This window comes from Miniopterus schreibersii (genome assembly GCF_964146895.1).
Source record: "Miniopterus schreibersii genome assembly, chromosome: 15".
NCBI lineage: Eukaryota > Metazoa > Chordata > Mammalia > Chiroptera > Miniopteridae > Miniopterus > Miniopterus schreibersii.
Window position 1 is genome coordinate 7232615 of NC_138115.1, and position 22558 is coordinate 7255172.

Here is a 22558-nt window from a genome sequence, read left to right on the forward strand (position 1 = left end):
TGGCACAGAGCACCCATGCTGGCACACCCTCTCGTCTCCCGTTCACCACATCCCCCAGTAGGCAGGTGCCAGCCGCCATGTGGCTGAGAAGTTCGCCCCGGTGTGCGGCCCGGGGCTCTGCCGTACTTCACTCTGGACGGCGCTGGGCATGGCTGCTGATTTCTGTAGTCGGCGACTTGAAACATTTTAGTTCGTCAGGGGCTCTGATCCAGCCGCTGCTCATTCGACAGTCACAGGCCACTCCGCTCTCCTACCTAATTCATTTGCTCCTTCGTTACTTTTGTCAGTTTAGTTTTCCTGCTAGTAGATTCACTTTTAAGAGAACCAAACAATAAAGCTTCATTACAATCTACCAACTGACAGTGTTTACTGGAATCATGTGAATGTGCCCAGACTAGCAAACAATTGGTTATTGAAATATACCTCTTGTTTTCAAATATGTTTGCATTCTCTGTTCTTAATTTCTGAGACCTTTTTTTTGTTAATGCCATTACATTTTATCACATGAAATTAATATGGAAAGGTCCAGAATATATTGCCACATTAGTCAACATCTACATAGGTTATTCCGGGACCTGAGTAATTTAAGATCACTGTAATATCAGCACCTCTTTAAAATACACCAAATGCCTTGTGTTTGATTTACATACGGGGCAGGAAGTTTGTACACAGGCTAGCTGAAGCTACCATTAATCTTTCTAGAAAGCATACAAGTGTATCTGTTTCTGCCACACATCAGTCATTTGAATGACATTTTGGTCATCTGTCCTGTATGGTGGAGTGTGACTGAGTAGGTTTGATGAGGCAACAAACACAGAAGCTTAGTTAAATGAGAACGTAAATGGCCACGTCACTGATTCTTTCAATAAATAAATGATAAAGAATTATTCAAAGGTCCTAGGGTTTGCAAACTGGAAACACAGCTAAGCAAGAGCCATAATTTTCCAAAGAAGAAGTGAAAGCTGAGGGTTCTTATAATAAAAAGTAAATTCTTTAGAAGAATCAGCCCTTCAATGATAGCCACTGGACTGGTGCAAAATGGTCATCCTCTAGGTGACCAGTGGTCTGAATGCATGAGCATCTTATCTTTAGTGCTTCAGGGGGTAAATCAGACGGTTATCTGGATATATATTGATATAGATATAGATATCTGCATATACATATAGGCATTGATGCAAGTCTGGAAAGGTTGGAAATGTTTACGTTCCCAGGCTAGTGAGAACAAGAATAGAATTGTTGCCTGATGCTTCATCCTACTGGACTTCCGCGATTTAGCAGTTTGACTATAGTACTAACTTTTATTTCTTCACTTTGGTTCTCATTTGCCCCCTTTGGATCAGGATTTTTCTCTCTGAAAACATTATAGATCAAATGAAACATTTTTAAATCATTTGGTGCCAAGGTGGCATTGCCTTCATCGGGTTCCTCTTGTCCCCTTGGAGGAGGTATATGGATTAGTAACGTTTGCTGTGTGTGAATTCATAGTCTGCTCAATATTTGTGTCAATTGAGACATTACTATTATATGTCAGTTTTGGAAACCAGTCTGTTTTGAGAATAGGGCAGTTCAATTAAACATTTGTCTCATCTCAGAAATCCATGATGCAGGTGGCTCCCAAAGTTAGGCCTATGGTCCAAGAAATCAGGTATTTAACAAGAGGCATCTCTATAAAAACCAAAGAAAAAACAATGTTTGATGATTGAAGCAGCCTATAATTTCAGTTTCTGAGTTCTGAAGGCAGCCAGTTGAGAAGATGTCTAGATATCAGGTGAGATTCTTTCTAATGAGTCTCATTTCTGTCCTAACTCCAAGTAAGCAGATTGATAATCTCATGAATCCACACTGCTTATGATTCTCCGGAATTCAGACTTGAGGATGAGCCTTTCAGTGCATTGAAAAGCTATCTTTTTCTACTTTGGGGCATAACTGGCTAAATGTGTATTGTTTTCATTTTCAATCTCACAGACCCATTTTTGCTTTTGGTTCTTTTCAAGATCGGGTACCTTTTGGTTTTTAGTATTTTTCATCTCTCTTCCCCTCCCAACCTGGAAACCAAGCAGAGGTGGGAATATCGTTTGCTAATTTCTGGGGTCAGGGAGTTTCCTGCGTCAGGCTTGGAGTTGCTGGGACTGTCCCTCCATATGCCCTGGCACCTGGGACCATCACTGATTTGTTTATAAATCTCTTCTCTGTGAGCCCGCCCCTGCCCACTGGGCCATCAGGCGAGCTCTCTAAGGGGCTGTACCTACCTTCGGCGCCTGGCTTCAGGCTCCCCAGGCCCGTCCTTCCCTCCGTCTCCCTCTGCTGGCCAGTCAGGAGAATGCTGCTTATTTCTTATATTTTTATCTTAACATGGTATTTGCATTCAGATGGGACACCAGTGTGAATCTAGACTTTTTTCTGAGGTATTTGGAAAATCACGCTAGAAGGTGATTACTATTTTTTAAATATAGGGTATTTTTTTTTTAATTTACAAAAGATATAGAACTGGTCCAGTAAAGGTTTTTTTACTTTTTAAAAGAAAGGGGTTGTTTTCTATGAAGTCCCTCTGTATAATTCACACCAATTAGCAGGTGGGTCATTCTTTAAAATATACTTTTGGGTTGAGTCAGAATACTCTGTTTCAGGAGTAGATTTGGCAATACTTTATGGGAGTGGAGAACTTATGTTATGATTTTGAGAGACAGTATGTATTGGGGTTGTCAGGAGCTAGACTCTAGTTCACACTCGGCCCTTACCTGCTCTATGCCTCTAACCAGCTTATGACTCCTGCCTTGACACTCATTTCTTTATTTAAAAAAATGGATGGTTTGAACTAGATCACCTTTAGGGTAACCCCTTTGGCTCCGATTTTATGCAAAGAATGACCTTATAATGTGTGGAAAAACAAAATTCAACTTAGTAAAATTTAAAGATCTTACTGACTTTATTCAGTGATTTGTGAATTGGGCAGCATCCCATCTAGCAGACAGAAAGGAGCTCCAAGGAGCTGGACACAATGGGAGACTTTTATAGGCAGAGAGAGGAAGTTTTACTGGTAAAAACTGGAGTGGTTGTGTCAGGTCACCTTCCTTTAGAGGACGGCAGGTGTCTCTCAGGCAGATGATCTCACTGGTGCTGACCAGGTAATCCAGATTGACTGGTTTAAGATTCCTTTCCTGGGAGAGGCCAAAACTGTCATTAAATTATTAAAATCTGGATTTGGTGACATGGGGCTTGGCATAAGTGACTCCATTTAGAGCCTGTTGTCTTGTTTTTAATAGACGTGTAGAGAAAAGAGCTCAAGATTTTGGAGCCAGGTGATACAAGTTTAAATCCCAGCTCCTACCTTTACTGGTTCTGTGACCCTAGGCAAGCCATCTGAAAAAATGGGAGTGGTGATACTTTGCACATGATGAAGATAAACTAAGGTAGCATTTGTGCTAATTTCTGACATAGAAGTAGTCACGTGATAAATCAGTGCTATTTTATTGATATTGCCTAATATTAGAAGCAACTGGCTCGGGGTGGCTTTTTATTTATTTAAAAATAAAAACAAAAAAGCTTCAGCCTGGACCTACAGTATCTTAACCTGCTGACCGGTCACGCATATACACGTTTCCGTGTCCGAACGTTGCTGACAGGTCACGAGATAACTTGTGTCTGCACTTACATTAATTTAAGTAATTTTAAACCCCTTGCTGACCGGTCACCACCGAAAAGTAGCCGGCTGCACAGGCGAGTTCGGGCCCCGAATAGCCGGTCAGCAAGGTGTCTGTCTCAGTGCGGGGCCGTCAGGCACCTGTACCCTTTTAGAAGCTCTGCCGGCCATTCCCATGTGCAACCCGAGTTGTAACCAATGTTAGGCTCCTGTCCCCGTGGATCCTTCTAGCTTAGAGTCTATGACATATAATTGGGGGAGAAATAAGTTTATAAAACTAAGCAATTATTTTTATTTCTGGGTAATATCCATCTTTTAAGCAGCAGATTTCTCAGTCTTCTCTAAGGTCCATTTCAGCCCCCAGATTCTACATGTTTCTACTCCTGAGGAGAGCAGGAGGGAGGCCTCGATCTTGATGTCCATGTTGAGCACAGTCTCCTAGTGGCTGTTGCTGCTCACAGCCGGAGTACAAGTGGTTTGCTTTCCAGTTTGCACAGTCTGCATACTGGATGCTTTTGTCAGGTCATTAAGTAATTCTAGGATCCAAATAAAAGGCAGTGAAATGTTAGGATTCCTAGAGGGCAGGTCTGTGTCCACGTTGGACTCTTACATCCCTGGTACCTCATGGAGAAATAGCATGTGGTAAGGTCTCAGGAAATCCTAGCTGAATAAATTAAACTCACTCCACAAGTCACAATAGGAAATCACTCATAGAACTGTGTAGTCACACCTCATAACTTTAGAAAGATGATAAAAAGATGCTAGAAGGCAAAAATCAGGTGTGAAAATGGTGGTGGTGATGGCAATGGCACTGTTTCCACTGTCGCCGATGAGGACTTACTGTGTGCCAGGCTTGTTACCGTAGTACAAGCAGTACACACGTGCAGATGACACCTGGAGACACCGTGTTCTGTGACTGCCTGTTTGCAGTGTGATTCTGAGTAGGCTTCTCTGGGTGGTGAAGGCCGTGATTGTTAGCCCTATGCTAGCCGGGGGGAAATTGAAGAAATTGTTTCTGTTTTTAATGTTGAAACTCACAGCAAAATTTGCTTAGCATTTAGCGACCAATTTCTGGTTTGGTTGGGAAAGCATGCATAAGACTCCTCCTTGCTTAAACCACTTGTAATAAAAATAATAAACCCTTTCACAATGTGCCGGGCATCATTGGTTCTAAACACTTTTCATCTCATAATCCAGAAGCGCCCTGTCAGGTAGGTAAAGTGACTCCATTTTAGAGAAGAGGAAGTTGAGGCTAGAGAGGTTCAGTGACTTCCCTAACTGCTGGGGAGCATATCTTACACATGAAGGAGTGGATATGGTCTGAGGTCCATGAGCAAGTTGATGCCACTTAATTTTCATCCCAATTTTCTGATGGTGTTACTAGTTCACTAAATCATCATGGATCCATTTAGGCAGAGCAACATCTAATCTCATCTAAGCCCCTCACTAGCATTAGGTCGTGTGTGTGTTTCCCTCTGAAATGATGCACAGCCATCATCATCATCAGAACTGCGGTGAGCTGCAGGCCAGGGATCTGCACTGGGGTGAGCAGGTGCCTCTCCTCTCTCTGCCCTTTGTCTTGGACTGGAGAATGAATTGCAGATTACACCACTTAAGTGTTTGCCAGAATGTCTCAAATTGAACTGCAGAGCCTCCAAAAGAGGAACTCAGGGTGTTCGCAGAGTGATATCCTAACAGTTCTGTATATTCACACAGCAAACCGTGTCGGCTCTCCGTCTCCCTGTGCCCAGGCTCGGCCTGCCTCCCAGCTCGTCCCTGGCCTCCGTCATCCATCATTTGGCACCTGGCCCTGCAGGGGCTTTGCAACAGGTCTCTGCTTCCTACAGTCTATTCTCCAGCCAGAGTGACTTAACATCAGTTGATCAAGTCCCTCCTCATGTCAGAAAGGTTTCCCATCATTCACAGTGAACCTGAAGCCTTGCACTAGGACCTGAGTGCTGGCTCTTTCCCTTGGCCTGTATTTTCCTCTCGCAGAGAGCCCCAGGGCTCATGCACGCCCCTCAGGCTTTGCTCCAAGGACTTTTCTTGTGAGAAGCCTGCTCTGGCCACCGTAGAAAATAAAGTAGCATCCACTGCCGTGACTTTCTGCTCTCTCCTCCTCCCTCCTGTCACTTCCCTGTGATCTGGAGAGCAGGGGCCTGGTCTCAGCCATTTCTTCACCTACCACCTGCCAGCCGTGCCTGGCACATTGCAGGTATTCAGAAAGTCGTATCTGTTGGCCGAAAATAGGAATGAATGCCAGGCCCTTTGTTTTCATAAACACTCACCCTCAAGAGCACTTTCTGAGGTGGGCACTCTCATCATAGCTGAGGAAACGGCAGGAGAGGGCGACCCCCTGAAAACCACGGGTGGACAGGTGGCAGCCAGTTTGCCTGCGAAGCCTGGGCTCTGGGCCGCAGGCTGCTCCACATGAGGAGGACATTTATCGGAGAATCACGCCAGGGAATCGCCTTCTCCAGCATCCAGTGCCGTCGTCACTAGGCACACGTGGCTGCTTAATTAAAACTAACTTCCCTGTAAAATTCGGTTCTTCGGCCCCGTGGGCCACAGTGTAGGAGCTCAGTGTGGCTCGTGGCTACTGCAGTGGGCAGTTCAGTCGCAGAACATCCCTGTACTCGCAGAAAGTGCTATCGCACAGCCCTGCGCGAGAGGTTCCCATTATTTACCCTCAGAAGGTAGATGTCGAGTATCTATTATGTTACCCTTTCTCTTGTATACCTTTGAGTATAAGGGAAGTATGGAATGGAAGGCAATTTCATGGCGAACGGATTTTTTTATATAGATAACAGTAATAGGACCAACTTATTCAAATCTTTCCGTGTGTAGGCACTGCTCTAAGCTCTTTATGTGTGTTCAGTAGATGTCAGGGGGTCGCAGGGAATTGGGACTCAGAGAGCTTGAAAGACTTATCGAGCCTTAGCATGTGGGGCTGTCTGCTCTATCGCAGGAAACAGCTCGTCCAGTTTTAATGGGAATTACAGGGCTTCACATATACTGGACCAACATTGCTTACAAGGCTTAATTTAGATGATTTTATTATGTAAAATATCTTTAGTCCGAAAGGGGGAGAAACTTTAAAACACAAGGAAAATTCACCTTAAATTCTTTTTTATTGATTTCAGAGAGAGAAAGGGAGAGGGAGAGAGAGATAGAAATATCAATGAAAAGAGTCATTGATCCCCTTGCTCCTGACGCCCCCTACTGGGGATCGAGCCCACAACCCCGGCATGTGCCCTGATCAGGAATCGAACCCCGATCGCCTGGATCCTAGGTCGACACGCCCAGCCGGGCTCAAAATTGGTTTTGTGGTTCCCATCTCCTTCAGAGGGTGTCTCCCAGGTGAGCAGCCTCTGCCTTGGGGAGCATATGACCATCTCCCTTTTCCGACACTTCGCAACCTTACTCTGCTGAGTTTCTCTTTATTGCAGGAGGTATCTTCCTGGCCTCTATTTTGAGTATTTTTCAGTTCTGAACATCTTAAAAACTGTTATCCGAAGCAGAGTTGACTGCAGTTAACATTTTCCCACCTTGCTTCGTTGCCCTCCGGTTAAATCGCGCACTCTACCATGCCCGTCTGGAGTGAAGCATTTGCCAGGGTCCGTATTGTAGCTGCCTGCATTGCCACCTGCCGATTTCTAAAGGTGCCCCAACGGACACCTCTCCCGGTATTCCCCCTGTTTGTATTCCTGCTCAGAAATCAATCGTGTCCCCTATTTGTGAACATAATCTTTGTTGGTTCAGAGATCTCATTGGTAGAATCTTTTTTTTTTTTTTTTAATATGTCTTTATTGATTGGAGAGAGAGAGATAGAAGCATCAATGATGAGAGTCACTGATCGGCTGCCTCCTGCACGCCCCCCTCTGGGGATCGAGCCCGCAACCCGGGCAGGTGCCCTCACTGGGAATTGAACCCCGATCTCCTGGATCCTAGGTCAATGCTCAACTGCTGAGCCACGCCGGCCAGGCTCCTTGGTAGAATCTTAGGTCTTTGAAAATAGCGCTGAGTCCCTGGGAGTGTTGTTCCCCTGGCAACAGGCAACATGCCTTTTTTTGTGCCAACCTGTTATCTGGGTTCATTTCATACTCTACATTCTTTTTATGTTTCTACATTCCTTGTTTCCCACCATATGCAGTAAACACTATTCATTCCCTTTCATTAACAAACACCGTCGCTGTGTTAATCTCCCACTGTAAGTGAATGGCATGCAGGTCAGCATCTGTAAACATGCAGTGTGATTAATCACTTCCTCCCCAGTGTTTCCTGCTGAAGTCTTTTTCTAGAACTCTCACCTGGTATATTGCCTTTGCCTTGAAAAATTCTAATATACTAACTTTGTAATTTTAATAGTTGAGGCAAAGTAGTTTGGGCGATCCTTTTGCACCGTGTCATAGAGTAGCAGTCATAGTAGCTAGGAAACTGGGCCAATGATAAGACTGCAATAGAGGGAATCCCTGTCTACCCCTGTTGTTGGCTCTCAACTCACCTCATTCAGCAACCTGAGCATTTATTAGACTTTTATTTTGGCAGCTGGTATGCTCAGGGGCCTTGTCCTGATGTGCTCATCTAAAAAGTTAAACTTGCTTTCTTATAGTTGCATAAGCACTTATCAGGGTTTTTATTTTTAATCATTGGGAGACAGTTGGAATTAGGTCTGTGCTTCCTTAGATATTTATGTTGATTCTAAATTTTAAAATGTTCTCCATGGTTACTTTTGCCATAGATACCATTTACCAAAGTGGGAAGTGATTGCATTAAAAATAACTGCACTGCCCATGAATTAACAGGACCCTTTGTGTATGTAGTTTGTCACTTAGACTTCGGTGACTGGAGGAGAAAGAGACAGCTGTTTTTATCGCAGTGTCTCAAACTGGGAACTGTTGACATCATGGACTAGACGGTTCTTTGCTGTGGGGGCCATCTCTGTGTCACAGGATGTTTAGCAGCCTCCCTGGCCTCTCCCCACTAGATGCCAGTAACACCCTGCCCTCTTCCCCTGTGGTGGTATCCACAGTGTCTTCAGACAGGGCAGATGTCCCTGAAGGGCAACGTCAATCTTGATTGAGAACCACTGCTTTCATCCCTTTGACACCCATCTGTTTTGCTTATTGAAAGTGCTGTGTTCCAGTCCTGGCTGGTGTGGCTCGGTTAACGGTTGGGCGTTGTCCCGTGCACCGAAGGGTTGCCAGTTCAATTCCTGGCCAAGGCACTTGGTACATGCCCGGTTTGCAGGCTCAGTCCCCAGTGGGGGGTAAGAGAGCCAGTGATGTTTCGGTCTCTCTTTCCCTCTCCCTTCCTCTCCTTAAAAATCTATAAAGTTCTTTGGGAAAAAAAGAAAATGCTATGTTCTGTTTTTTGTAGATGCAAATGAAGTCAGTTTATGGATTTTTTTTTTTTTTTGTAGAACTTGGACGGAAGAAATTTCATGTGAGAATTTCCCCATTTCTTCTCAGTTACTGCCTCTGCTCAGTAATGGGAGTGGCACTTGGCCAGTTGTCATGATCTCCCTTCCGACCTCCTCTCTCCCGCTAGCTAGCAGTGCAGGCTGGGTCAGCTCTGGGCAATGTCCCTGAGCCTGTGCGCTGTCATCTGAAATGGGGGTGGAGCTCTACCTTCCTTGGCACTGCAGTGACCCTGGACCGAGACCCCCAGTGCCACCCTGTCCTGAGGGAGGGCGTAGTGTTCTGCCAGAGTGGATGGGGCTCCAAAGAAAGGAAACCAGGAGATACCCAGGAGGTCCTGCTGTTTTAGTGTAATTGCATGGACTCCAGAAAAGATGAGGGAAGGCAAAAAGGAAGAACTTCAAGGACTAGGTCGCTGGAGATGTGTTCCTTGTGGTCTGTGATGACATGATTTCCAATAAACTGTGAAATGAGAAAAATCAGAACAGAATAGGTTTTCCATGAAGTTAAGATTTTCCAAGATGATATCCTTCCTATTTTTTTCCTGCTGAAATAGGCTCTTATTTATGGGAAGTGGTTGATTACCCCCCCTTTTCAGTGTTCCTAGTTTGCAAAATAATGAATTGGCGGATTGTGACCAGTTGCTTAAATCTGTTTTACAAAAATGTGCTGGTCTGTGAAATCTGAAATCTAGGAGGCCCTTAAGAGGTTGGGAAAACGGGGGTGGGGTGGGGTGCGTGGGAGTAACGTGAGAGTGGGGTCAGGAATCCAGAGCAGGGGACACGAGGGGAACTCCGCCCGTTCTCTGACCATTGCTTCCAAGGCCTCTTAGACAGAAGCTGAGTTTGGGTCCAAGGTTAGATTTCATCACTTTCCTATGTGTCTCGCTTACATAATAGGACCTTTATGGGTCAGACTCTTCCATGATCTTTTTGTTCTGAGAATGTTAAATCCAAAAGCAAGAGGAAAAATTGGATGAACTGTGCAAATTCACTGTGCAATGGGTACCCCAAAATATCCATGGCCGATTGCTTGTATGTACAAAGCAGTCTCAAAACTTTAGAGCCGCTTTTAAAAATGCATTTCCAGTGTGTTTGCTTGCATTGAGTTCTCCTTGTGCCTTGACTCTAAGTTTAATTAGAGCTTCATTTACCTAGAAAAAGCAACAGGTAACAGCCAAAATGAGACAGGAGGGGAAGCAAAAGGACCCTGGTGCTTGGTCCCCACGGTGAGAAACTTGTTGAGCTGAGCGTCTTCTGTTCCTTACCCTTCCCTGCCCGAAACGCAGAGTCCTCCTTCAAGGCAGTGCCTGTGATACATCTTGTTTCCGGATAAAAAATTTCATTAAGTAGCCTTGCACTTCTCGAATTTTCCCTGCACCTTAAATGTACTTGACCTATAAAAGTTATTTTTAATTGAGAGTCACCCTGAGTGGGGCAGTGTGTGTGCTGGGGGGGGGGGGGGGTGAGTGAAGCTGATCCCCATATTCTGCCTTTAAGCAAATCCCGTTGGCAGAATGAGCATTGACTCACTGAAACCTGAAATCTAATAGTTGAACAAAGCCCAGCTTCTGCTGCCTCCCAGAGCTCTCCGGGCCGGGCCGCAGTTCATTAGGAATCCACAGTCAGGGAAACTGCTCCCTCCCTCTGTAATTCACAGAACCACTTAGACCAGTTCCAATATTGTTTCAGCCAGAGGTTTTTGAAGACATTTAATATCTCCATGGGAGATGGATGGGGTTGCTCCTCCTATGTTCTGTGCTCTGGGAAAACCTGACTCCAGTAAGTGGCTCTTTCGGTCTGACTTCCAGGCACCGCATGAAGCAGCCCTACAGGTTCCCAGGGCGGACCGCCTGGCCCTTGTTAGCCATGCCCAGCGCTTTCTAGGGCTCATATGATTTCCTAAATTTAAGAGATTGGAATACAGTTTCATATGGTGCCAGGGTTGTCTTCAGTCGCAATTAAGCAGTTCGGTAATAAAGCTAATTGAAATGGCTAAATAATAGACGCCCTTATGGAGAGAACAGGAAAATTTTCCTCCTATTTTGCAAAAGTACATTGCAGCAGAAAAGTGATTATTACGCCGATGAGGCTGTTAAAACTGCTCGAGAGATTCATGGATTTGGCTGCAGAAAAGGATCTGAGATGTTCTTTTTTGTCAGGGTTGGCTTTCTGTGGGGACGGGTGAGGCAAAGGAAGTGCCTTTCTGAGGACAGGCGTAAAGGTGTCCTTCACTGAGGGGGTATTCAGACTCGGGGAACCCTGAGAGCGTGCCGCTGGCTGAGGCTGAGAGCCGGGAGCCTTCGTTAACGCTGGACCTGAGCCATCGCTGTGATGGGCATTTAGAACACAAGGTGGCACAGCGGGACCTTGCTCTCTGCGTGGAGGGACGCAGTGGCGAGTGGAGCTGAGCCTGGCAGCTCATCAGTAAATCAAGGAGCAGCCCAAGGATCCAGAGCTCTGAAGTCGCAGCAGAGTTAATGGCGATCAAAAGACAGGCCGAGCCACCCCACCCCTTCTCCGCAGCAGCTCCTCCTGAGCCCTCAAGGTACAAATTCGCTTCTGAAGCTCAACAAATTCACACATTTATTCAAAAGATGTTTATTGAACTGGGGACTGGATACTGTTCTTGGCCCGGAGACTGGCCCTAGGATAAGAGACTGGGTCCCTGAAATAGGCAATAAACAGTAAATGATAACAATAAACAATATAAATAGTGATTGTAGAGAGTCATCAATCTGTGAAAACTGAGAAACTGAGCTGTGTGAATAGAGTGTGGCAAGAAGCATCACTTAAGATCTGTTGATGGCCTCATCCCTGGATGGTTTCTCTGGAGAAGTGACATTGAGGAGAGCCCTGCGGAGGAGAAGCTGCCCACACATCGACCTGCAGGCACAGTGTTCCAGGCAGAGGGAACAGCCAGTGGAAATGTCCAGAGGAAGGAAAGGACTTAGCCCAGAAGCGGAGGGTGCCAGCCTGGCTGGAGCAAATGCGCGAGGAGAGTATTAGGAAATAAGATTAAAGAGGTGGGCAGGGCAGATCAAGGAGGGCTTTGCGGGACAGGAAACAGTTCGTGTTTCATCAAAACTGTTCAGAAGCCACAGGACCTTGTAACCAGGAGACCATATAATCTGATTTATGCTCTAGGAGGGTGTCTCTGGCCTCCATGTGGATAATGAATTAAGGGGAATGGAGAACAAAGCAGACAGAACAGTTTTTAGACTCTTGCCCTCAGGAAAGAAAAGTCAGTGGCAGTGGAGATGGACAGATAGGGATGGATGTGGGATAGGTTTTGGAGACATGTGGTGGGAGAGATTAAGAAACCTCAAGAAGGGCTTACATGTCAGGGCTTTGGTGTCCTAGGAGGATAGAATTTGGGATGTTCTCTCTTGGTCCTGTGCCTAATTTACATTGCTAAAAATAAGCAGGCAGGATAAAATCATCCTAATAGTCAGTAACCCTGAAAAAAGGATCCTGGCATGTTTTGGGTTTTTTTTTAACTTAGAAACATCTCAACACCAATTACAGTGATAGGTTTCCCTTCGGGGCCAGTGACCTTAAAATAAGGGCCCACACAGCATCCTGTTTTTCCAACCCCAAAAAGGAATGCTTACGGGTTTTTTCTTTCGGTGAGCTATTTTGAGCCCTTGTTTCCTATCCCTCCCCCCAATCCCATACATGCCATGCAGCTAAAAGCCAAACTTTCAGTTTTAGAGGAACTGCCTTGGAGCCTCGAGGCCACGAGTCATCTTTTCCTATCCCAGAGAGACCTCCATGAACTGTTGATAAGGGGAATGGATAACAGGGCCAACCCTTAAGCATTTGCACAAAAAAAGCAATTCAGATTTTGAATGTAGGTGGTAGGAAAGTCAAGCTGTCCACTTCTAGACTGAGGTAAGACCCTATGCCTAAAAAGCCTAATCATGAATATTTTCAACCCACATAGAGCTTGAAAGCTTTCCTGGAACCGTTTGAGAGGCTGCCTTAATTCCACCCTCAAACAGTAGATCTTGGGAATATTCCCTGGAGAAGAAAGATAGGCCTCGTGTGGGTACATCATGTCAAATCAGTGGTCTTTTTAAGTTGACAGTCCCTTTTTTTTCCCCTTCTAGAGAGAAGATGCCATAACTCACTCTACTTCTGTCACACCGTCTTTTCCCTACCTCCAGTTTTTAAAATAATCCTGTAATTAGGGAGTGTCAGAGTACATTTACAAACTAGATAAAGTTCCTACCCACTTTTGAAAGTACCTCATACAGATTGGTGACCAGCCAACCTGTTAGTTCGGTAGCTTTAAAACTTGCTTCATTGCCCCCAAATGAGAGACCCCCCTTGTTACTTGTGCAGTCTTGACTAGTCAATGATTCGGGGACTGTCACTCAAAGTCAAGTATCAGAGACGTGGGAAGAACTTGATGGACTAGGCATAGATTTTCATGCTATCAATTAACTATAGGTTGGTGTCCACGTACCCTGTGGAGCTGTCTGCAGAATTTTCTGTGAGTGCATTTGGCAGGTACATGCTGTTGTTTTTATCCCCTATAGAGGGCTGTGAGGATATGACCCCAAACAGATTAAGCACCTTTGAATGAGACCGTACAGTTAGTTCAGTGCTTACAAGCCCAGGCCTGGCATTAGGCCAAGTCTCCTCTTAGCTGCTCACCTGACTGTGACCTTGGCCATGTTATTGAACCATCCGTGCCTCAATTTTCTCATCTATAAAGTAGAGGTGATGTTAGTACTTAACTCAGACAGCGGCCGTGAAGTACACATGTGTGTCAAAGCTCCCAGTTCTTGCTAGTTACTTTTGCACTCAGCCATTGCCTTTGAAGACTTTTTTTTAAAGAAATGAAAGGAGAAGCCAAGTTTTCAACCCTTCAAGGTTTACTTTACATGTTTTTGACAGTCAACAACAATAGAACTATCTGTGTCATTTCAATGACACCTTTTCACTTTAAGACCACTTATCTCAGGATGACAATTCATCCATCTTTACGTAGGGTTCTGAGCAGCCCAGGGTCTTAAGGACTTCAGGTCTCTCCTCACCTGTGCCAACTCAAGGCTTAGGACTTTGAGGTGAAAGGCTCTGTGAACCATTAGCAATCACCAGCTTCGCCAACCGTTTATTTCTCTTCAGGACATATTTATGAGGCTATATGTACTGTGTAATTGAAGCAGACCTCTCCGCAGCTGTAAAGCTGCACAACTATATTCTTAATCTTCTTAACAAAATGCCGACTGGCACCGCATTGGGAGCTACTTATTCCGTACATCTGAAGTCCAACCATCTCTCTCAATGATGATGGCCATCGTATATCATAATCACCATTACAGGATCCCCAAGGGAAAGGATGTTTTCATCTTTTTGGAGACATTGGGTCTGATGCTTCTGTTCTTGGCAGCTGGTATCATATTTACATTGAAAAATTGTACCACAGGGTTGATGATGATATTTGGCCAGAGGAAGGAGGGGAAAAAATCAAACATGTTTAAACTAGAACCATTTTTTCATTTGGTTTTATGGATTCGGTTTTGTGATATGTAGTGTTTGTAAGGTCCTTCAGTGAAAATGAACTCTAGTTTAAACTTGGCCTTGAGTTTATGCTGGCACACTGATTTAGCTTTAATTTAAAAAACACAAAAAAGCCTTAAAAAGCATCATCACCATTATGTAGTCAAGCGTTGCTCAGCGCAGGGCTGCCAGCCCTGACCCCGTGGCTCAGGGCTGGCCTCGCTCAGGGTTAGCTCGTCCCTCCTGCCCCTCCTCCCTCTGGATTAGCTTCCCTTCCTCGTGCTCCCGGGAGCACAGTGCTTCCTCCTGTCCAGGCGCTTAGCACTTACTGCACCGAGTCATGACTGACTTTGCTTCTCTCTCTTTTATTTTATTTTTATTATTATTATTATTTATCTTTATTGTTGAGACTATCACAGATGCCCCCTTTTTAACCCAACTGATTCCCTCCACCTCCCATACATTCCCCCCCCCCCCCCCCCAGGCTTTCCCCATACCAGTCTCTCTCTTTTAGAAGGAGAGACTGTGAACTTGTTCAGGTCAGGGCCACGTCTGGTTTGCCTTCATCTCTCCCGGAATGCTTCATTCGGCCTGTGGCACGGCTCGGTAAATCTTATGTGGATGAGCAGTCACGTGGTGGCTTCCTTCTCATGATTTGGGTCTCAGCCCAAATACCATCTCTCCAAGGGAGGCCGGCCTGAGCGCCCCGTGCGGGCCGGCTGCGCATCCCAGGTCCGCGTGCCCTGTCCTGCTCCGTCCTCCTCTCCCAAGTCACTGCCCTGAAATGATTGGCCAAGTTGTTTATTCTGTGTCCCCGCAGAATGCGAGCACTGTGAAAACAGGCTGCTGTAGGTCTTGTTCGTTGCTTACTTCATGCCCTCTCCTGGCACACAGTAGGCCTTTAGCACAGTTTGGTTAAATGAGTGAGTGAATTTTCCCTTTTCCTTCTTGCCTTCAGTGCAGAAAGTGAGCCTTGATTGTACCTGCCTTTTGCAGTTTTCTGGACTGTCCTTAGCATTTGGTTGGTAAGGTCAGAGCAGTTTACATTTATTTCATGGTTTATATATTATGTATGAAACAAACAAAACAGCAAACTAGTTGGCAGAGGATGGTGGAGATGGCTTTTTAGGAGGGTTACTGGTCATTAATATTAATTGTGTAGAGCCACTGGTTTGCAGTCAAATAACCATCAGCTCTGCATTCCTGGGAAGTCATAGATTCTCACTGTCTTTCCTGCACCCCCTCCGCATCTCTACCTCACTGAATTCTTAGTATTTGGCTCCGTCATCATATTACCCCTCCTTTCCAATAAAAGCATCACCTCATCACCTAGCAGGTCCATTATTTTTCGTGCAGTAGCATTTTTGCTGGTGAATGTTAGTGTTCTGGTGTGTTCTTTAACGCAGTATCTCCCCTAAAAAACTTTTTAGATGTGCCCTTTAGATCGTCCCAAGAAAGAAGGCAGAGAAAAAAAGCAGCTTCCCCCTTTCTGCTTGGTGCTTCTCACTGTCCCTTCTTCTCGCAGACACAGAATCTTTCCCATGCTGCCCTTACTAGAGGCACAAACCTAGGTGGTGCGAATGTCACCCTAGGAGTCGCAGCCAACACCATCGTGATGTGCTTGGGCAAGGATGGCTTAAGGACCCAACAAAAGGGGCTTTGCAAGGCCACTGGTCAAGGTTTCAGAGACTGCTTGAGTTATATGCAAAACTATGTGCTTCTGAGCAGCTTTGCCTGTTGTAGAAAATACAAGAATAGGCAATGAAGGCATCTTGATGCCATGAGCCAAAGAACCAGCATGGTCTTTTGGGGCATAACCTTCTTTTCTTTGTTTCCAAAGGCATATATATTCCATTATATTTTTACTCTTTTATGTAAATTGTGTACCACCATTATAAAATTTCACCAAGAATAGCATTTGCCATTTAGTTATACGAGAACATGCTCAGTGGCATAGTTTATGGCCTTGATATTTAAAAGGAGCGAGATCCCTCCTCCTCCTCATGTTAATTGGTCAGATCCCAGTCGCTAGCAGAGACTTGGCCATTTGTTTCTCTGAAGGGACGCCTTTATCACAGGGAAATTTAGAACTTCCGTTCCCAGGCTTTTCTCACTTCTGTAGATCACACTAAAACTCACACTGTGAACACACACTTCCCAGTAAAAGTGTCCTGGGATCCCTTTGAAGTCACATTTGGCACCGTCTAAGCTCTCAGGTGGTGCCATCCGTGACCCCTTTCTTCTGCCTCCTCTCCAAATGCTCCTTCCTTTTCCGGGAGGGAGCAGATGAGCCCATTATTCCATTTGCCTCCTGTGGAATATGCGATTTACACAACACGAGCTTCCCACTGGGAACACTCAGCACATTTGTCCTGAGGAAAACTACCCAGGTGCCCTGAAGGGTGGGGTTGTGCCTCTTGCTGTTGCCCAGCCAGTGTGGGGTGGCCTGCGGTCAGCTCCAGCTAGATAAGAGCCACATCCTCAGATTTCTAGGTCTTGGGCGACTCTGCCAAATGGTGACTCTTTTCTAGTGTTTTCCACCAGGCCTCCCAGCTGTTTTCAATCTACCTGAATAGTTTGGGCTAAAATGAATGATAAATTGTATCAGGAGCTGTGTTCCAGCATTCATTAGATTTTAAGATTTAATGACTCTGTGGACCTAAAACAAATTGTTGTTGTTTGAAAGCAGTCAAGTGGAATCTTTTGATTTTTGACTTTTAAGTACTGATGTGTGGCCACTTTGGGCTCCTGTAAAAGGCATGGCTTTTTAAATGAACATTTTCAACAACTAGCGAGCAAACAGAAGCAAATTCCTCTTTAAATTAGAAAAAGTTTGTCATTGTTGTAAAATACAACTTGTGTCTTTGGAGCTGGGACTGTTGGCATGTTCCCTGGACTGCATCCTCAGAGAAAATGGACCATCACTGGTCACCCCAGTATGCTTCAGACTGGGACTGTTGGCATGTTCCCTGGACTGCATCCTCAGAGAAAATGGACCATCACTGGTCACCCCAGTGTGCTTCAGACTGCTTGGGTTTATACAGTTAATGGAAGGGCCATTAATTAATTGACGTTTATTTTTAAATTAATATTTCATTGTCTCAGCAAGATGTGACTATGGTGTTCCTGATAAAGATTTCTAGATTAAGGGGAAATTCTGCCTAAACTAGTCCCCAGAACCCTGCCCTCCCTTGTCCCACCAGAAATGTCCCTGTTACCAGTTTGGTGTGTGCAGTGGCGAGAGGCAAGTGCTGTGCGTGTGTTGAGTGCAGTTAGCACCTGTCTCCTCCCCTACCTGCCACTGCGGCCTGCTGCCCTCACTCAGCTTCATGTTTCAGGAACCGTCGGGCTGTTACCCACAGAATAGCTCCTTTCTTCTACCTCTGCAGACGCTTCCCAGGTCAGCTGGCCCACGGCGTATTAGAGCGTCCACCTGTCCCCAGGTCTCCCTCCACCAGCAGCGCTGCAGGGAGCACCCTTACCCAGCACCTGGAGCGTGTGTTTCTCCATGACAGAGGATGGGAGTGGCCTTTACTTTATGTGTGAAAATCTTAGAGGCAGAACATGTAAGAGGGCCGTAGTCTTATGAAGAACTAACTGGCAGGTGTGGGTTGACGCCCTGTTCCCGACTCCTCTGACCTGGTTGGACATGTCATACGCATTTCTGTAGAGTCACGGGGACCCTGGACAAGGCCAGGTCTAGCTAACTGTGGTGCAGCCTTGCTCATTTCAGTTAACTAAGGTCAGTCTGAATTAGGGGAAAATATGAACTTTAACCAGGAATATTATGTGATTTTGAAGTGTAGACAGTGACCCACACTAATGTAACTTGATAAAATTCTCTAAGGTAATCACATTAACAAACAAACAAAAGCACCTAATGATTACTTTTTAAAATAATGACATATCTAAATTGCCCAACATGGTTATTCTCATCTATAGGTAAAATATTTCCCCTATAGTACTTTTTCTATTTTAACGTGCTAGGCCGGTGATTTTGCCGCATTAGAGTAAGATAACCAGAACCACTTCCTTCCTGACTGGTGTCAGTTAGCAAAGGAGAGGGAAGGGGAGAACATTTGAGGGCCTGCCTTTTACCAAGTACAAGGCTTTTCAGCATTTGGTCCATTTGATTACTGACAACCCTGTGAAGTGAGTCTTCTTAACTCCATTTCATAAACTGAGAAACTGAGGCCCGGAAGGCTCTAAAACAGCCCACTGAGAGTTTCTTCTCTGAGTCTGCCTGACTCAAAAGAGTAACACTCTTTATACTGCATGGTAGTTGCCTTAGATGTGGTCCTCAGAACCCTGTGTCAGAATCTTGTGGAATATTTGTTCATCCTGCAGATTTCTGGGCCCCTGATGGGTAAGGCCTGGGGATCCTGCGTTTTTAACAAGCTGCCATGTGCTCCTTAGCACTGGCATCTGAGAGCCACGCTACCTGCCTGAGACCGCGGTGACCTCATTTTGGCACTGTGATGAGCCCTGCTAAAGAAGCGCCCTCATGCCTTTGAAGACGACTCATCCCTCTCAGGCCTGAGTGCAGGGGACACTTCCCAGTGCTCCTCAGGGTGTCTTCTCCCTAGTCACCCATTTCCGTTGCCTTGGAAATGGATTTGACAGGCTACTTCCAAAAGAGTAGAAATCCACACACTACGTGGGGATCATTTTCTTTAAAAAGTTGAAATTTCCAATGCAGAATCACCAGATCCAAGTGTACCTTTGGTGTCTAATACAGATGGGATCTGAAGAATTTTTTTTAAATGAGAGGGCAGCTTGCAGAAATGATTAGGTGCTTTACTTTTCCTTTCTGGTGCTCCCCTGGGGGCACATTCCCATACCTGCCCTGATCCTTCTGACTTTCCTAGAAATGAGATCAGAGGTCCCTTCCTCCCAGCTGTCTCACTCCCACTGAGTACAGGGCTTGGAAGAGCCAGCAGGTTCCCTGCCCATCTTAGTATCCTCTGCCTTCCCCTTTCTCCATATTCTCTCTCTCTGCTATGTGAAACTTCTTTCCTTCTCCAAAGACATGCTTTCCCCTTGAGGGGCTGGTCCCAGCTGAGTCCCTCCCCCAGGCCGAATAGGAGTTTGCTTGGATGACTGACACACGGAGAGGCGTGTCCATGGTCCATAGGGGGTCCCCAGACCAACTTGCATTTGTGTTCTGTGCTGGCAAAAGAGCATCCGTCTTTGTTTTGGTGTTCTGCTCTTCCAAGTAAAGAAGGCATTTCCTCTCCTGACAGAGAAAAAAAAAAGGAAAGATCGAGAGAAAAAAAGAAAAAAATTAAATTTTAACCATGTACTCCACTGAAATTCAATATACACCCCTTCCTCTGCCCTGATTGGTCCGCTTCAATTGACAAGTGGATCGGGTGGAAAGGAAATATCCTGGACTTAATTGTAAGTTAAGTCTGTCTTAATCCAGAAGAGCATTTGAGATTCTGTCCAAGTGTTCAATTTCCCAGGCTGCCGAGGTCTGTGAATTTCTTTTCCCAGCCTCCAGGCTGCTGCAGTACAAGTCAGCATAGCTAATGCAGATAGATCTCCTGCCTCTCGCTCTCCTCCCTCTGCTTTGATTCGATATGAACAGCCTGGTAACCCCGATGCTGGGGAGAAATCTGACCTAACTCTGCGGATGGCTAGGTTGCCATGAAACACCTGGGGATTGTTCTTTAAGGAAAAGGTAACATTTATATGCTAATGATTTCTTCCCCCCTCCCCTCCTTGTTGCATTTTTTCCAGGGCTGCCAGTTCCCAAGAAGAGCCCAAAGTCGGTAAGGACTTGCCAGTTACTTGGTGCTCGTTTGGGGGGGTGGGGGCGGTTGCGGGTGGGAGGGGACGCCGTCTGGCTTGACTTCGCTAAATGTGTTTTGGAGAAGATGGGGAGACAGGAGCCCGGCTCCTATGTGAAGTTCTGGGGATCCGCTCGGTAGAGAAGGTATTTGGGTTTGTCTTTAACTGCCTAGTGATTTGTGGGCAGGCTGCGGGAGCCAGGATAAAGAAAGCGTGATTGGAATCCTCTCTATATGAATGCATTGCAACTCTCTCAATGGATGAGTTTCTTAGATGTTTTAACTTGAGACAAATGCTATTGTTTCTTTTGGGAGGTGAATACCAAAAAAAAAAAAAAAAAAAAAAGCTCCACCTGCTTTCTGGGTAGCCTTGCTCTCAACTGGTGTTTCCAGCCGTTCACGTGGGTAGATTCTCCCCTGAGCTTTCTCATGCACTGAATGATGGTTGATTTACAAAATTAAAAAGCCTGTGGGTTTAGGGAAGACCGCTCTGCCCTGTATGCATGTCCATGCTCACATGCAACAATGTTCGCTGCCCCAGCACTGAGAACAAGACATTTCCTTGCTGTGGAAATGTCCTTTGTTGTTTCGCTAGCTTTAGCAGCATTATGCTGCAGGTATGGGATTCTTCAAAAAAAAAAAAAAAATCAATGTTTTGCTGTCCTTTCTAGTCTGGTTTCCCTGAAGATGCATTACCTAGTTGACATGTTAGCTAATAGCTTGGAGGCTATAGTGTTTTGATTGGTGGCGTGAGCTTCTGCTCCTGGGCACTGACAACAAATTAAAATGCTACTTACAAACTCAAAATCCGGACTGCCCATGCCTGTGAATTTGATCGGGTGGAAGAGGCTCCCCAGTTCATTGCCATTCAGATAAAGAGGAGCCATTTCCATGTGGCTTACAATATTTGGGGGAGGGAAATTTTACAGCTTTCTGTCACCTGGGAAAGGAGAACCTTAAAACTTTGTAGCTCCTGGCACTGCAGCTGAATTCTTTCCACCTGCCTCCACGCCCGGCAGCAGGAGGCAGAAATTTATTAAGGAGCTGAGAGAGGGAGCTTCCTGCATGTCGAAGCCCCAGTCCCAAGTTCTCCAAAGGGAAAAACCTGCAATAACTGATGTGATTGCCATGGCTTAGTGCCGTGGCCATTGGGACATGTGGCTTCAGGGCTGCATCCCTTGTCAGTTTGTGTTAATGTCCGGGCACATCTAGGCGCCCACCAAGATGCCAGAGCCTGTATGTGTGTGCATTGGGGTGTGTGTGTGCTGGTGCACACGTGTCCCTCATCCCTGGGTCATAGTCAGAAGCCTGTCCAGCCTGCAGGAAAACAGAAGCAAATCTGGAAGATGGTCACATGGGTTTTGAGTCAGCGAAGCCACCCTTTCCCCCCACCCCCACCCCCAGCCACGCTACGTGATGGACCGATTTTACACACCCACGTGGAACGGGGTCCCAACAGGAGCCTGCTGGGGGAGATGCAGCAGTTTTGCAGGGGCAGCAAGACGCCAGGTGGCACGGCGCTCCTTTTTGTTCTGCATCCCATTTAGACTTAACTGTGCAAGAGGATTTCTGAAGACTCATTTGTGTCTTTTCTTCCCCAAAGTGTTTTGGAAATCCCGTGCTGCACTCAGGGTGTCAGACAGGTATAGTGCCTGCATTCACCGAGTCAGATGAAAGAACTCCCTGTGACAGTTTATTTTTGTAGAAGCCATGTCATGAGCAAGCAGCAAGCCAATTACTCAGGCTGCATTCCTGGGAAAAAGCGCTTTTAACTGCTTTGCCCACAGTCTGCTGGCTCTTAATTACCAGGAGCCAAGAGGCTGGTGTGCGGCTGGGTTAGAGAGGGACCAGCCCCCAGCTTGGGCCTTGTCCTTCCCGATTTCTGTGCCAGGATGGGGATGACGGCTCTCACAGCACTCCTGGTGCCGGCACACTCGGGCAGCTGCTGTGCAAAATTGGGGGGCTACCGGCCAAGGAGCTGCCGCCAGTGGCGCGCTGCTAACATCTGCGATCAGTGGGAGCTCGGCGCGGGTGGGTCGAAAGCTGTTGCCCTTTCCCAGTTTGGATTCGGTGATGTCCTGCCAGAGAGACCAATGATGATGGGGGTTTTTTGGTGGGGTCTGAGGAAATCCAGGGGGTGCTGCATGTCATTTTTCCAGAAAGCCACGCCCACCTGGCAGACCGGCTCAGGTTGCA

The 22558-nt window shown here is 46.0% G+C and overlaps 1 protein-coding gene across 16 annotated transcripts in view; it reads left to right on the forward strand.

Annotated features, from left to right (window-relative positions):
- MAGI1 (membrane associated guanylate kinase, WW and PDZ domain containing 1) overlaps positions 1 to 22558 on the forward strand; it is a 511189-nt gene that overhangs the window by 448685 nt on the left and 39946 nt on the right. For all 16 annotated transcript variants that reach the window (XM_081159072.1, XM_081159081.1, XM_081159083.1 and 13 more), the window contains one exon: positions 20313 to 20344. In XM_081159072.1, coding sequence (XP_081015198.1) covers positions 20313 to 20344 — 32 coding nt within the window. The remainder of the gene's footprint in view (positions 1 to 20312; positions 20345 to 22558) is intronic.